Source organism: Cynoglossus semilaevis, chromosome 2, assembly GCF_000523025.1.
Source record: "Cynoglossus semilaevis isolate Cse_v1.0 chromosome 2, Cse_v1.0, whole genome shotgun sequence".
NCBI classification, from domain to species: domain Eukaryota; kingdom Metazoa; phylum Chordata; class Actinopteri; order Pleuronectiformes; family Cynoglossidae; genus Cynoglossus; species Cynoglossus semilaevis.
In genome coordinates, this window is record NC_024308.1 from 8,942,494 (window position 1) to 8,957,861 (window position 15,368).

A 15,368-nucleotide genomic window follows, 5' to 3' on the forward strand; every position below is an offset into this window, starting at 1 on the left:
GAATCATTGGGGAGAGCGGCGAGAAACTTAAAATGATTATGTAGATCTGCGTCACTGTCGAATGTTTCTGCAAATCCCCGCTGGATCTGCCGCAACAGAGGAAACAGATTATTCCTGGCCTTATTTAAAAGGTTGGAGTTCTTTAGTGGCTTCTTTAAAAGGGAATGATGTTATATTTGCACATGTGCAGCATTTACAGCTTCCCTCTCTGCGGCTGCTCCTTCACTGCTGCTCTTTACCATCACAATGTCAAAATCTGTGTTTGACACTTCAGCTGTGGAAACACTGACGGCTGTTTCACCGAAGCTAAAAATGACTGGAAACATAAGAATATTTCTTTGGTCATATTTTAGAATGTTGATTTATTTGATTTGATTTATTGGGACACAGTTCTCCCTTGAGACCGTGACATGAGATGAGCTGGTGTAAACTGATTGGACACTTTAAGGTGAAAAATCATAAAATAAAACAAAAATACTAGTTTCCAGTGTGAGTCAAATAGGTTTAAATATAATTCAGTTCAACTCATTTTGGTCTGTTTATCTTGATCTGCTCCAATACTCTTCATAGTGTTTTTCTACTGAAGAAAGTTTCTCTGTCAGACGGATGTTCGTCTGTAGCACGGCGGCTCTTGCGAGCTAACAGTGGTAGAAATTATGACCCAGTGCACATTTCTATCACGCCGAGGTTCATTCATCTTTGATTACACCTTTCAGGTGATATAAATTAGCTCTATCCCCCTCTGCTGGCTTGATGGATTACCGGGGCGGTTATTAAACACACTGATCAATATCATGGATTTGTTTATGTGTTCCAAGGCTACGCGTCTCTGCGAGAGCTTGTTGCTGGAGTCTAGCCTTTTCTAGCCTGCTCAGCCGGGAAAATAAATCAACGCTGAGTTGAGTTCTATTTTGTGAAATGCTGATTAAAATGAAAATGATGGTTTAAGCTTTTCTAATACTTTACTAATACATGCAAGTTTGGTCTTTTTTTTCAGATGGAAGTTAGGAGTCAATTCCAATCTAGTGTGTGGCACAAAATCCAAAGATGTTTTTCCTATTTTTCCCTCAAACTCTCCAGTACTGAAGGTCAGTCATCTTAACAAGAGAAAGCAGAAATCAATGATGGGCCAACTGTTCCTGAGGTCAAAGGTCAGTATGAAGTGGCCTAACATCAAACTAAAGCCAGGATGAACTCTTTTACATTATTATTACAGATCCCTGAGGAAGAGGAGGGACTTTATTAATCCCTGCGGAGTTCCAGTCAGGAAATCAAGGAAAAGGCTTCATTCCCATACCGGGAGTCGAACCCGGGCCGCCTGGGTGAAAACCAGGAATCGTAACCGCTAGACCATATGGGAATCTGTTGAGGTCAGGAGGTTAAAATGGCTGTGTCAGCAAATCTCCGAAGTCCCCCCCCCCATACAGTATCTCAGAGTTAGGATATTTGTAGGACGTCACGCAGTTTGTCTACAGTAGTAAAGGTTCAGTTCATGGATGGAGAGACATGTTTTCATCAGATATTGATCAGAACCCCGCCTCATATTTACCATGATGGTCGTGTTATTTCTCTCCACTAAGAGGCGTAGTGTTGAATACGCTGAGTGGAGCCAGAACAGGCAGACAGTGTGTGGTGTTCGGCCTCTTGGTCCACAGTCGCCGACACTTTGACAGTAGGTGTGTTTGATGAGAGAGAGAAAAAAAACAAAAAAAACAAAACATTGGACCATGTTGTAAAAAAGCATTAAAAAAAGTTACTGGAGCATTTGTCAAGCTTTAAGGAGAATTCACCACAGGAGCTGCTCAATTGGAGAAGCTTTTAAAAATCAATCTGGCCAATTACTGTCTGTCTGGCCTCTAAGTGAGTCACGCCTGACTCGGCACACAATGAAAGGGAGGGGGTTGGGGGGGCAGATGCAGTCGGAGAGTGAGGAGGCAGAAGACTGACAACTTCATGTTTAGGTAATTATCACCACTTCTGGCATGAGCCGAGGGGCCTCTTAACTGCCTCATTGTTGTTGTTAAACAGTTTGCTGTGTTGATTGATGGTGAAAAGTGAACATGCACCCACACCTCTCCTGGGACTGTGACATAATGTGAGTTCCTCCCCTGTGACCCTGCCAGCTGGGCCGGCTAAGCACAACACACACAGATGAGGTTGTGTACACAGCCACAGGGGGGCAGGCTATCAATACATTATTCATATCCATCTGATGGGACACACTCCGAGGCTTACACACACTCATATTCAAATGGGGCCACTTTATCATATCAGTGGCAGGGCTGAGACTCCGTACAGCCCTGTAGATGCTCTGCTCCTTTCTTGCACTGTCATCAGATTCCCTGACTCTCCCCCGTGTGTTACTTCCTCATTCATATTCATGCGGTCCGCTCTCTGCCAAAGGCCCCCTCTGCTGGGGGGGGGGGGGGGGGGGGGGGGACCCTGAGGCTGGGAAAACACACACAGCACAAACCAGATGACCAGTTAATCTGAGTGTAGTGAACATTACTCTGTTTCAGCGGTGTCTTCTTCTTCTTTTAACCTAAATAAAATTACAAGACAAATTACAATTACAAAAATTAAATCACAGAAACATCAACATTAAGAGGTGGCTGTGGTTGGTGTTTTTGTGTTTCGCTCCAGCTGGAGCCGGGGCATCGGTCAAACTCGAGTAACGGCTACACATTTTTGTCTAATTTTCACACAAACTCTCGATACGTCGTCAGCTCAGAATCTGAAAATGAAGAATCCTGAAGTTTACAAAACCAAGACCCGGTCAGACCCTTGACCTAACAACAAACTAACATCTACTGTATAAAATATGAAGGTGCAGAAACTGGTTAAAGACGGCCTATAACTATGCAACCACAATATTTAGTTTCTTTATTGTATTTTTTTTATTATTAACTACTTTAGATGGTTTCAAAAATGTACAGGTTTTGTTAAGAAATCATTTTATTTTCTGCAGAATCACCTTCACATTGGATGTTTTCCACTTTCCTTTCAGTTTTTCTTTCTCAAAGACAAGTGGCTGTTACTGCTGTTACTGCTTGTCTTTCCCTGCTGTGTTCTGGTCAGATTATGACGAGGATGACAGCAGCTCTCACTGTGATTCCTGTCTCTTTTCTCAGGGCCCTTCTTCTTCCTTGGTGCTGCTCAGTGCCTCCCCCTTTCTCTCCCCCTCAGTGGGAGATGTTTATTTGTCACATTATTAATGTCACATTAGCAGTAAAAAAAAATCTGCTCCACTTTTTTCCAGTCCTATCGTTAGGAGAGCTCCTCGTCTCCCTCTGCTGGGTGGGACGTCTGAAGGCAGGGATCCAGGTTAGGAGGTGCAGAGTCCCCGCAGGGAGTCGGATGCCCTCGAGCTCCTCACTAGTAATTTCTTAAGCACTTGTGTCCTCCATGGCTTGTGTTCACACTGTAATTAGAGCCAAATGGCCGGAAGCAGGTCTGCTCCTCTGCAGGTGGAACCAACGAGCTGTGATCTTGACTTTGTGGCCTATTGTTACTGCAGAGTAATTAAAGAAGAAGATGAGATGTCAGAGATGTTGATCAGAGATGTTCACCTGAAGCCACTTTGAAAATATTAGTTGAGTCTGAACTTTTTAACAAATGTCTCAGGCGCTCTACTTGTCTTTAGTAAATAATAATAACAAATTATTAATAAGAATTTAACATATAAAACACAGTTCATCCAGATTCAGTTGAATCTTCTCTCTAACTTAGTGACAGTCAGGATTTTCCCCTTGACATTGGGGAATTATTCTGGATGATTCCGTTGTTATGACGTCACAGTGTTCACACCCATTTCCCTCCTCTCTGTCCACCGATCTAAGCTCCTGTAATGAATTTTGAATCACTCTCTCGTTGACTAACATCCGTGTTATCTCTTTAATTACCCCATTCACCGAGGTGTCAACACAGACCAACAGGGGTCGCACTAGTGAACACGCAGCACGATTACGCTCCCTGCTGCAGAATATATTGGATAAAAAAAGAAAATGTCTTTGAGTTTTGTTGTGTGTGGATGAGCGGAGTGTATTTACTGTTGGGTCGTGAATTATGTTTGTCACCGTGTTTTTAAAAAGGCACCTGAAGCCTGCGGGCTGTGCAGGTTTATGTACATAGAGCTCGGTCTCTGCCCGGTCCGACTCAGGCTCCCAGACGGCGAATGGCACTCTGGTGGGGCATTTGAGCAGTGGAAGAAAATGTAGCCTCCAACTCAGGGAGTCATTTGCAGATGTGTCATTTGAGTTTCCACAGATCAAAGATATAAATTGGAATTGGCAGCAGACATGAAATGGGGTCAGGGAATTTGTCCCCGACACACATGCACGGTGAGAAAAAACGTGTACCATTTAGGAGGCTCTGATTTTACAGCTGGTTTTTCTGTTCAGAGGAAATGTAGCATTTTCACTGACTGTCCCTTTTCTCTAAGCGTCAGTCACTGTCTTCTGAGTAAATCAGACTCACACGACATCAGGGTGAAATCCTCGATTTGCATTTCATTGGAGCTAAAAGTAGTCAGGGCAGAGGTCGAGGTCACTGCGTGTGTGATGAAGCAGTGGTGTGAAAACATTCATTTTTATACTGTTTGTCGTCTAAGAGAGGACCACAGAGCATGGTTGCTGCCTGTTATATCATCCCACACCCCCCCCCCCATGCCAAGTCCTCCCACTAATAACAAAGGTTTTTGATTTAATTCCCACTAATTTCTACATATCCTTGTGATGGTCTTAAAGCTTAACTTTAAAAAAGAAAAAAAAAAGGACTCCACATGGCCCTTTCTGAAATCCCGCTGTTCGTTTTTTGTCAACCTTTTAGTGAAAGCCTGTCAAAAGTGGTTAGCTTCTCCTGTGTAACTACTTTTTTGCATCTTAGCTGCCCTGTGTCTGAACAATTTCTCTCAATCCTCTTGTTTCTCTCCTTTTGTTTAGATAAAGCGAGGGATTAGGAAAGATTTGCTCCCATAAAGTAGTGGTTTGATGGGCTTTTATCCCACCATGTTGCTAAAGCGGTGTAGCCCCTGGATTAGGCCCTGACAATAGCAACCCTTGTGCTGGGCAGCAGCCTCGGGGCCACAGAAAAAAGACGGGCTCCGTGAGAGAAGGAGGAAACAAACCTGCCAACCTTGATATGTCAAGTCTGCCAGAGAGGCTGCGAAGAAGAGTAGCTGTGGTTACGGCGCCGTGTGTTGTTTCTCTTCAGGTCGTACGTTCATAAACAACACCAGAGTGGACCGTGTGTGTGTGGCCTCGTGTTTGAAGCCAACAGACGAGCTAAAGATGCTAAAGGAGTCCTGGACCACAGAGGACAGAGTGTCATGGTCTAATGAACCACAGTTCCTTTTCCATCATGTGGATGGCTGGGATTATGGGGAACACATGGCACCATGGTACTGTGTGGCAGTGATTCTCAACTGGCGGCCTGCAGACTGCATCCAGCCCACTAAACTTTCCAACTCGGCCAAACGACTGGACTCCAAAATCAGTGATCTCCAGCGCTTATGACTCTATATGTGATTTTTATTTCTGACCCTTTGAAGAACCCGGTTGGTGAAACGGGGTCTATGTCCAGAAGTCAAGACTGATGTGTGGAACGTTCGGCTTCAGGTCCTACCATTCTACTTGTGCACGATACTTTGACGTGTACATGGAGACAGGGTACTTCTATACCTTCATGAATACTTAGGAAAACACAACAACCAGTTTGAGGTGTTGACTTTCCTCCAAATTCCTCAGATCCACATCTGATCCAACACCTTTGTGCCGGACAAACAACTCCTCCAAATCCTTGAATGCCTCAGGATGCACCTTAAAGGATTTGGTCGAAGTTGGACATAAGGACAGCTGGATGTAAAGTTATAAAACAGATGGAACACCTTGATTTAAGTAAATGAAAATGTAATCAACATTTGCGGGTGTATGTTTGTAATTTGGGGGAGGGGTAGGATCAGGTCATAGTGAATCCAGAAAGAATCACTTTCACTTCATTGCTTCAACAGATGTTGCCACAGTGACAGTTGTAACCAACGGTAATCAAACCCAAAACCTTCTGTTTTACAGGCGTATTTCCAACCGCTGTGCCACTGTAGCGCCTCCAGAGAGCCAGCTGTAATTTAAACATATGTAAATGAGTATCTAATAAATATGAGAGCAGATCGTGTGGAAACATTAACCGTGGTTTTATCTCGGTACAGCACTCTAACAAACACTACACCAGAGCCTGTGTACGTAAAGAGGTGAATTATCGCCATGTAAATCAGACAAGGTGAACGCCCAGATAATACACAGGCCGAGGATCGCTAATGGCAAGTTGCTTTGTTACTCCAGTCACACGAGTCCCATGAAAGCAGTCAATCCTCAGCGATTCATCAAAATGATTAATTTGGCCAAAAGGAGCACAAGCTAACCTTGAATAGGAGCAGGAGCAGACCACAGACCACAGACCACAGACCACAGACCACCGCTGCAGACACACCATAATGTATTCATGAAGTTTGCGGGGGAAATGATAGGAGTTAATGGGCTCTGAAGGCTGAAGGCACCAACTTTCTCCTCAAGTTGATGTGAAGGTTCCTTGGTGAGTACCGAGAGCTATTTGAGGGATAAAATTACAAACACTCATGCGTTCTAAACCTGATTAAAAACCGAGCGAGATTCATAAATCTCTGCAGCTTCTCAGGCTGAGCTGTGATTCAGGCTGCCAAAGTCCTGATGCAGGGATAAAAGTTTTGTTCAGAAAGCAAGCGGGGAGGATGACTGAGAGCAAAGACGATAACTCAGATCTGAGGAGAGGCTTTGACGCGATGGAGCCTGAACAATGAGTGCACCTCTGAAATCCACAGAAATCTACTGAGGAAGTTGAGGTTTAGGAAGTTAGCTCAGGGCTCGCTGTGCTGAAACACTAAAGACGATCAGGAAGAAGAGTTACCAGTGAGGATTATGGGTAAACGAATCCATATCAACATTAGGCCTAAATTCCTCCAAATCCATTTTGTAAATAAAAAACCTTTAGTGAAAGGTCATTTCTGACTTAAAGTTTGTGAGACTTCCTGTGTCCTTCTGTAGTATCCCAGTGGCATTGTACTGGACCACAACCTTCATGTTTGGGGACAATGTTCTTTGAGTTCTACTCCTCTCCCTTCCTGCCCTGAACATTTTAATGACCATCATCAACATGTCTATGGTCAAGTTCTAGAGTTTAGTTTAGCATTTACTTTGGGCTAATTCGAAAACTTATAATAATATAATATTATATATATATTAAAAATAAAAAATAAATAAAAACAACAATTTTAAATAAATATTAATTAATTAATTAAAAACATAATAATACTAATAATTACTTTTATTTTATTTATTTTTCTTATGACTGTTTTGTTTTTTATTTTTTCAGGGTTGGGGTCCACAAACCACTTGTCAGAATGTGAACCCAAAAACATCCATTCATTTCTCAGCAGTCTGTGTTTGTGCAAATCAATGTGACCAAAGATCCAAATGGATTTGGGATTTAAAACAGCGCCACCACCAGACCAGACCATCTCACGACACATAATATGCAGGCTTTACATTAAAGGGCCACTTTCAGGTGCCCTTTAATTCCAGCCTAAACGGGTTTTCTCCGAGTGAAGAAATCTTTTCTAAAAAAAAAAAATCCTTGGAAGAAGAGAAGGGCATTATTGTTTTAATCCTCTTACCACCAGTCATTTTAAGACTTTTTTTTGGAGGGTGAAATGGCGTCTTGTCTCCCCAATCCTCACCTAAATCCCTCGGGGCCGTGGAGCTGCTGGAGGCGGTGCGGGCTGCTGCGCACGAGGCTGCATCTCTCCATCAAACCTCCTCTCCTCTTCCCACCGAAACCTGCTCCCAAAGCCGGGGCTAAAACTGCATCCGAGCTGGGAATTAACCTCCAACGTCCCCGCGCTCCAGTCAAAAAAGTGTTCACATTTACATATCATTTAATTAATGCCTGTTTTTCAGCCCTCTTTTGGCTAAAACCAAGCGTTTAAATTCCCTGTTAATCGGCTCACACTTCTTTACCAACCTCTGCACAGGCAAATATTTTTGTCAAGGAGATGGTGTTTCATAGCAGTGTATAAACCTGTCACATTTGTACACGTCATTAATCCTGGAATAAACCCAGAGGAACCTGAACACGGTCTAAACGGTGTCTTTATTTGTCATTTATCAGGAGGGTTTTTACGCAAAAACATTTTTACGTTTTAACGTAAATTTATTTTAATAATAATAGCAGTCGATATGCATTTGTAATATTTTTAATTATCTACTTAAAGTAACAGCATGTTGTACTTGTCGTTGAATAATTAACACACACACATAAATATATGTATATCAGCCCTTTTTTCAGAATACAATATAGGCAAAGCAATATTCTGTATTTACATGTTTTGTACTTTTGTTATTTATATAGGTATAAATTAATCTCTTTAATGTTACTGTTTCACAAATGTTAGGCCAGAAATAACATTAAAAGTTTAAAATAATCATTAAACACAATTGGATTTTAGCTTCACTTTAAGTTATTAAAATATTTGCAATAAATAAAATAATTACTTCTTTTTTGTATATTTTTGGAGCTTATATGTTACAATTATTATTACATTGTAAATGTATTTTTACTAAAAAAATATATTATAATATAGAAAAGTTGCGAATGGCTGAGTTCAGCATTAATTGTTAATCACTCATCAAATGATATAATAATAATAATAATAATAATAATAATAATAATAATAATAATATCTACCAAAGCTCTGAGGTTCGGATGCAAAAACCCAAACCTGTGTTGAGGTGAATTCGTGTGCAGGAGACGGAGGAGGAGGAGGAGGAGGAAGAGGAGGAGGAGGAGGTTGGAGGTGAGGAAAGCAGCTGATTGGCTGAGAGTAAGGAGCGTCTGTCAGTCTCACCGACTCCACCCGGGGGGTGGCTTTTAAGGCCCTGAGATGGAAGCTCCCATAACCAGGCAGAGAAGGAGAAGAGGAGGAGGTACAGGAGGGAGAGAAGCCGGAGTCTGGAGCGCACAGAAGCACGAGGACACCGTGAGGAAGAACTGCTGAAAAACAACAACAAACAAACTCCAAAATCTAAAGTTGAAATGAACCAACCTGTGTGGATTTTCGAGGACACGATCTGAGAGGAGGACGGTGTGGGAGTCAGGAGGAGATCTTTTCCTGGCAGACACAGCAGAGGTAAGAAGTTTCCTGAGCGGAAGTTTGGGAATCTCGTCTTCTTGTCACCTGTACGTGTCCTTCATTATGGAAGCTTTAAAATAGACTGTGAACAAAACATTTATTTTCATGTATTTATTAATTCATTTGCATCATTTTAATCAGCAGTTGACGTCACACAGTCCGTTTGTTATCGAGTTTTTGTCATTTAAGTGTATAATGTTTTTTCTGATATGGTTTTGTTATAATTCTTTATGTAATTATTTTGTTACATTCGTTTTATTTTATTTTATTTTTAACAGCGTATCAATACTATAAAGACAAATATATTTTCGAAATGTATTCTTTACTATTTAAATTAATTTGACCAGAATCGTATTAATTACCAATAGGTGAACGCCACCGACCCAGTACAGACTCGGACAGAGCTCGTAGCCCCAGGACAGTTTTGGTAAATGCTGTATTACTCATACATCCACGGCAATTATCATAATGAGGCTTAAATCAGAGCCCGAGGCTCCGACAGAGTTGTCCTGAAGAGACAGAGCAGTCAGACGACGAAGGGAGGAAACTGGGGGAAAATCAAATAACAAATTAGGAAAATCCAGCCACAGGCGGATGTAAAAAAAAAGATGTAAAATGAATCAGTGTATTTGACACGGCATCCTCTAACGGACACACACACACACACACACACACAGAGGCAGGCCTGTACCGTTCACATGTCAGGGCTGATGATACATTAATAGCCGTGTGTAGTTCAAACCTATTTGCACTCACATTAGACAGAGCAGGTCAACAGGGATCACTCTGCAGACCTGTCACATTTTACACCGTCAGCCTGAAGGCGTCACAGAACTGACCTGGGATCAGCCACACATGCACGGGAGCCGCTCCGTTGATGTTACGGGGGAAATGTGTCCTCGCAGCTCTGCAGACGATTCTGTGCACAAACACACACATAAAATAAAAATAAAAATAAATTGAATAAAAATATATAATTGTGCACCGATCTCTAGCTCTGTTGTTATTGTTGTTTTAATTATTGTATTATTATATATTTTCATTGTGTTCTATTATTACTGCAGATAGAAGATAAAGCGTTTCTACTCTAATCAATTACATGCGGTATAATTATACAATGATACGCTGCTTAAAAATAATTTCATTGCTAAATGTGTATTCATTAAAAGCCACATTTTTGTTAGAATGTCCTAATTAAATTGCATGAATTTATTTTTCAGTTTTAAATGTATTTTTTTCTAAACACACAGAGATATTATTTAATTATTAATTCAATCCTAATCGTGTGAACAGGTGACTGTTTTCTTTCTTGATAAAAACTCCTCATGTTTCTAATTGATTCTGATTCACATTTACATGTTGTATTTTTTTTATAGTGTATGACATCAAATGTGTGAGAAAGATTCATTTTCTAAATCGATGATGTCATGCCTGACCACAGTGCCGTCTCTTCTGCACAGTTAGCCTCGGCCATGCAGCACTACGGAGTGAACGGCTACTCTCTCCACGCCATGAACTCACTGAGCGCCATGTACAATCTTCACCAGCAGGCGGCGCAACAGGCTCAGCACGCCCCCGACTACAGGCCCTCGGTCCATGCCCTCACACTGGCAGAGAGACTCGCTGGTAAGAACTGTTCTGTTGTTGACTTTGTTCAGTCCTGAACGCTCTGACGTGTCCACCAATTAAACTGCTCCATCCTCTTGTTTCTCAACGGCTGCACATTTCAAGACATTATCCTTGAGGCCCGCTATGGCTCCCAGCACAGGAAACAGAGACGCAGTCGCACAGCCTTCACCGCCCAGCAGCTGGAGGCGCTGGAGAAGACCTTCCAGAAGACCCACTATCCTGATGTGGTGATGAGGGAACGTCTGGCCATGTGCACCAACCTACCAGAGGCTCGGGTGCAGGTACAGAAACGCATTTATCGTGCTCTCTTCCTGCTCGATTTGGCATGTTTATTTTTCTGACATGAAACCTGGAAGTGTTTGGTCAACTTCTATTCATAAATGAAGAAACAAACTCTTGAAATCTGATTCCACGTGGCCTTTCTGTCAGACATGAGCTATAAACCCTTTGCTACTTCCTGGACCTCCACACCTTTACAAAAGTCCTTAACGTTGCCTTTAACTCAAGATCTTTCTGTTCAACAACCTGCCAGGTCTGGTTCAAGAACCGTCGGGCCAAGTTTCGCAAGAAGCAGCGTAGCCTGCAGAAAGAACAGCTTCAGAAACAGAAGGAGGCGTCGGCGACATCAGAGAGCTCCACAGAAGACTCCAAGAGTAACCTCAGCAGCAGCAGCAGCAGCAGCAGCAGCAGCAACACGGCCGCCACCACGGTTCTGCCTGAGTCCCACACTCCAACCATTCCCACCGCCCTCTCCTCAGAGACAGAGACGCTTCAGCCTGGAGAGATGAGCGTGGAAGTCAACGTCACCTCCCCTGAGCCGTCAGACAGCGAGTCAGCAGCAGAAGATAATGCTGACAGAGAGGAGGAGGAGGAAACCAGAGGGGAGTCCAGGGTGAAGATCAGAGAGGAGACGCAGAGAGAGGGGGGAGCACCGCCACGGAGCAGCTCCCCATCCTGCAAACCTCTCAGCCCTACAGCAGGTAAAAATGTAGATCTGGAATATATATATCGTTAAGGTCAAATTTACGTTTAGAGAAATGAAACAGAGAAGGCGACGGTGCAGCGCTTTTTATTATGATCAGAGGTAAAGTTTAAAGGCTGTGTCAATATTTAACTTCACAGTCCTGAGAAATAAAGTTGTCAAACATACAATTGAAGACACATTTTCAAGCTTACATTACTTTGCGTTAAAAACAAAATCATATTTCAAAACCCAATAGTTTCCACAGAACAAATCACATCCCTGATATGTCTCATAGTGCCTTAGACCGGTGATTCCCAACCTTCTGCAAGGTGGCAGTAGAGAGCTATGAATGCTAAAAAAAAAGATAATCAGAGCTGTTGAAGAAGATCTTTGTGTCTTTCTTCAATTCCTGCCAGTATATCAGCATTGTCTTCAACTAAACAGACTGAGATTTTAGCCAATTATGAGGTCGTTCAAACTAGATTATTATATTCCACTACACACACTTTTGGTGAGATTTTTGTTAGGTGGTGTGCTGCAGGGTTTTTCCCGAGAATATATTTGTGCCGTGGCTCGAAAAATGTTGGGAAACACTGCTTTATAGTACTCGAGAGTACTCGTCATTTCTAGTGCTGTACAACAATTCGTTACAAAAATAAAAGTTATCAAAGTAGCTAAAACATAAATGTTGATGTTCTTCATGCCAGAGAAAAGTATAAGAGAAAATTCAAATCAGCAGAAGGATATGTTGATAGATAATAGAATCTTTTGGTTGCTCTTCTAGTTATAGGTTAAAAATGTTTTTTGTTTTGTTTAAATTCAACAGATCACCTAATGAATCCCTCCGCCTTGTTCTCCTCCTCAGACTCTCCTCTGAACTCCCCTGCCCTGCCCTCGTCCTCCAGCAGTGTGGCCAGTGGCTTTGCTCAGAGCAACTCCTACGCCTCCTCTCCCCTCAGCCTCTTCCGGCTGCAGGAGCAGTTTCGGCAGCACATGGCTGCCACCAACAACCTGGTTCACTACCCCTCCTTTGACATGAGCGCACCGTCCTCTCTTCCTTACCTGGGTATGAACGTCAACATGCCGACCCCACTGGGCTCTCTGCCCTGCCAGTCCTACTACCAGACCCTGTCCCAGGCCCAGCAGGTGTGGAACAGTCCCCTGCTGCAGGCGGCACCCGGCAGCCTACCAGGAAGTCTCAACAGTAAGACGACGAGCATCGAGAACCTCCGAATGAGGGCCAAGCAGCACGCAGCCTCACTGGGACTGGAGCCACTCCCCAACTGAGGCAAAGGAGGGAAGATCACTCAGAACCTGGACATTTGAGCGTCTCTCCTTGTAGGTTTGTAATTGAAGGTTGGCAAATTTGGTAAGGCCAAGGTGAAAAGCAGCTCATGTTGACTAAAAAAAGCAGATGATAAGAAAAAAACAGTCAATTTTCATACACTGTGATACAAGGTCACGCAGTACTGTCACTAATGACACTGAAACATTGAACTAAACCTGTACCACACTATCCTGTCCTACTGCAGCACAGCTTTAAAAACCATGAATTTGTCTCTCTACTCAAAATATGATTACAAGTGCTACACAACATGAATCATTTACATTCAAAACCTTTTTTTCGCATGTTTTTTTTGTTAATGTGAATCCAGACACAACTTCAGTAAATAGTGTCATGTGACTGATGTTATAAACACCAATACTTTTTTTTTGCCTTAACTAAATTCATGTTGCTTAGCGCATGTAGTGACATTTTAGGAACACTAAAAATGTTCCTCCATCAGTAAGGTTTATCCTACACCTTTTTTTATTTTTTATTTCAAACAACAGCACTTTCTGTTAAAAACATACTTTTTTCTTACCATAGTTTGTTAAAATACAGTTCCGCTAAATCTGAATAAGAATTCCTCTGCATGAACGATTCATATTAAGATTAATATAAGATAGTAAGAACTACATATACTGACCAGACAGTTTCCATCTTCTTATCCCCTTTAAAGCTCCGTTTCTCAAATGGTGGATCCTGGTGGATTAAAATGTACCAGTTTCTTTATATACCACAGAGTACTATCTGCTAAACCTGGCTTCTACTGTGAGTCGTGGACTTCACATCCACATCACTGAGACAGAAACAGTCACATTATCAGTGTAAATATTGTCTACATCTCCTTCATCCGCCTGCTCAGCAGAATTTTAACGCAGCAACTAAAAGGTGACGAGTCACGTGTGAAAATAAACCAGACACTGTGGTCTTTTGTCAGCCTTGGTGCAAGAATGAACTGTTGCAGCACAGAGACGTATTAGGCCAAATCTGTGTGTATCATATTTCTGTATATTAAAGATATGTAAGTCACTCGTTCTAAATGTCAGTAATTTATCTGTAAAAATTTAAAGGAATAAATGACACAAACTCTAAGAATGACTCGGTGTAGTTCTGTGTTTTTGTGTTTTTATCTTGTACATTTCTTTTGTCTAACTCAGATGACTTTAACTCCAGCTCTACCTATCATTTTAACATACACATCTGTTTGACCTGCTCCTGCTGTACTGACTGAAAATCATCAGTTATTTATATCTTCACTTTTCCTCATCTCTTAGTAAGTTCTACATTTTTATATTTTATTGCTTTTGTTTTGGATGTGTTAATAGTCTTTGATAAGAAACAGTCTTTGAGTTGATTTTTTTATGATTTAAAGCTCTTTAAGACAAATCTTTTTATTTTTGTCATGTAATGATATGGTCATTTTTAAACCCTTTTTTTATTATTGTCTTTGCTCTGCTAATGTTTATCTTTTTATTGCTAAACGCATTACATCATTTATCACATATTTTTTGATGAACTTAGTATTTATAGTGATTTTATTTTTTAACATTTGTGTTAACCTTCATTTTTATTTCAGTTTTATTTCCAGACTTTTACCACCTGTAACTTCATATGTCATGGTGGAGACAGCCTTGTTATACTAATAGAAATCATGTCCAGTGAGGAGCATCATCCACCCTCACCCTCCTCTTAATGTAGACGGGAGAACCAGCCACTTGTTCTAGTGAAGAATTACTAAACCAAAATGAAATCACCCAAACACAGGAACCACGGAAACACCCTCGCTCTCTCTCACTCTCTCTCTCTCGTCAATCGAGGTCTGGCTGCACCGAAACTGAATGCTTTGCCATAAGAAGATTACCCCTGTTTAGAGATATTGATGGATTAAGTAAGAAAAGAATGAAGTGGAAGAAAAAAACGGGAACTGAAGGAGTTCCCAGAGTCAGCAGAGTTCAGACACCTGTTCTTTTCCTGCTCGTTCACTGTTGCTCCCTCTCTGCCCTCAAAGATTATATCACTTTTAGCAGCAGAGGGAAGGAGACGAGAGGAGGGACGGGTGAATCTGCTTACTGTTACTGTTAATATAAAATAAAAATATATTTTAACCAGTCCTTGGATCCGAGCTCTTATATTGAGACAATCTCTTAAAACGTGTGGTCAGTTGTTTTTTTTTTTTAAGATGTGTGTTAGTCATGGCTAATGCTGTGTTTTTGTGTGTGTGTGCGCCCGCG

General features: G+C 41.7%; 1 protein-coding gene and 1 non-coding gene across 4 annotated transcripts; one reads left to right on the forward strand and one right to left on the reverse strand.

The window, feature by feature from the left end:
- Positions 1-1,288: 1,288 nt before the first annotated feature.
- Positions 1,289-1,360, reverse strand: trnae-uuc (transfer RNA glutamic acid (anticodon UUC)). Its single transcript has one exon. It is a non-coding gene; the product is annotated as a tRNA-Glu (tRNA).
- A 7,508-nt stretch (positions 1,361-8,868) lies between these two features.
- On the forward strand, positions 8,869-14,387 carry LOC103397350 (diencephalon/mesencephalon homeobox protein 1-B-like). Of its 3 annotated transcripts, none has more exons than XM_025054296.1 (5): positions 8,869-9,214; positions 10,678-10,842; positions 10,933-11,127; positions 11,379-11,826; positions 12,637-14,387. In XM_025054296.1, the coding sequence occupies exons 2-5, from the start codon at positions 10,690-10,692 to the stop codon at positions 13,095-13,097; spliced, it is 1,257 nt and encodes a 418-aa protein (XP_024910064.1). In that variant the 5' UTR covers positions 8,869-9,214; positions 10,678-10,689; the 3' UTR covers positions 13,098-14,387. The 3 variants fall into 3 exon arrangements, with proteins under 3 accessions (XP_024910064.1, XP_016896719.1, XP_008333801.1); XM_017041230.2 differs by having other exon boundaries at positions 8,871-9,214; positions 10,678-10,843; positions 10,949-11,127; XM_008335579.3 differs by having other exon boundaries at positions 8,873-9,214; positions 10,678-10,843; positions 10,949-11,127; positions 12,676-14,387.
- Positions 14,388-15,368: the final 981 nt, after the last annotated feature.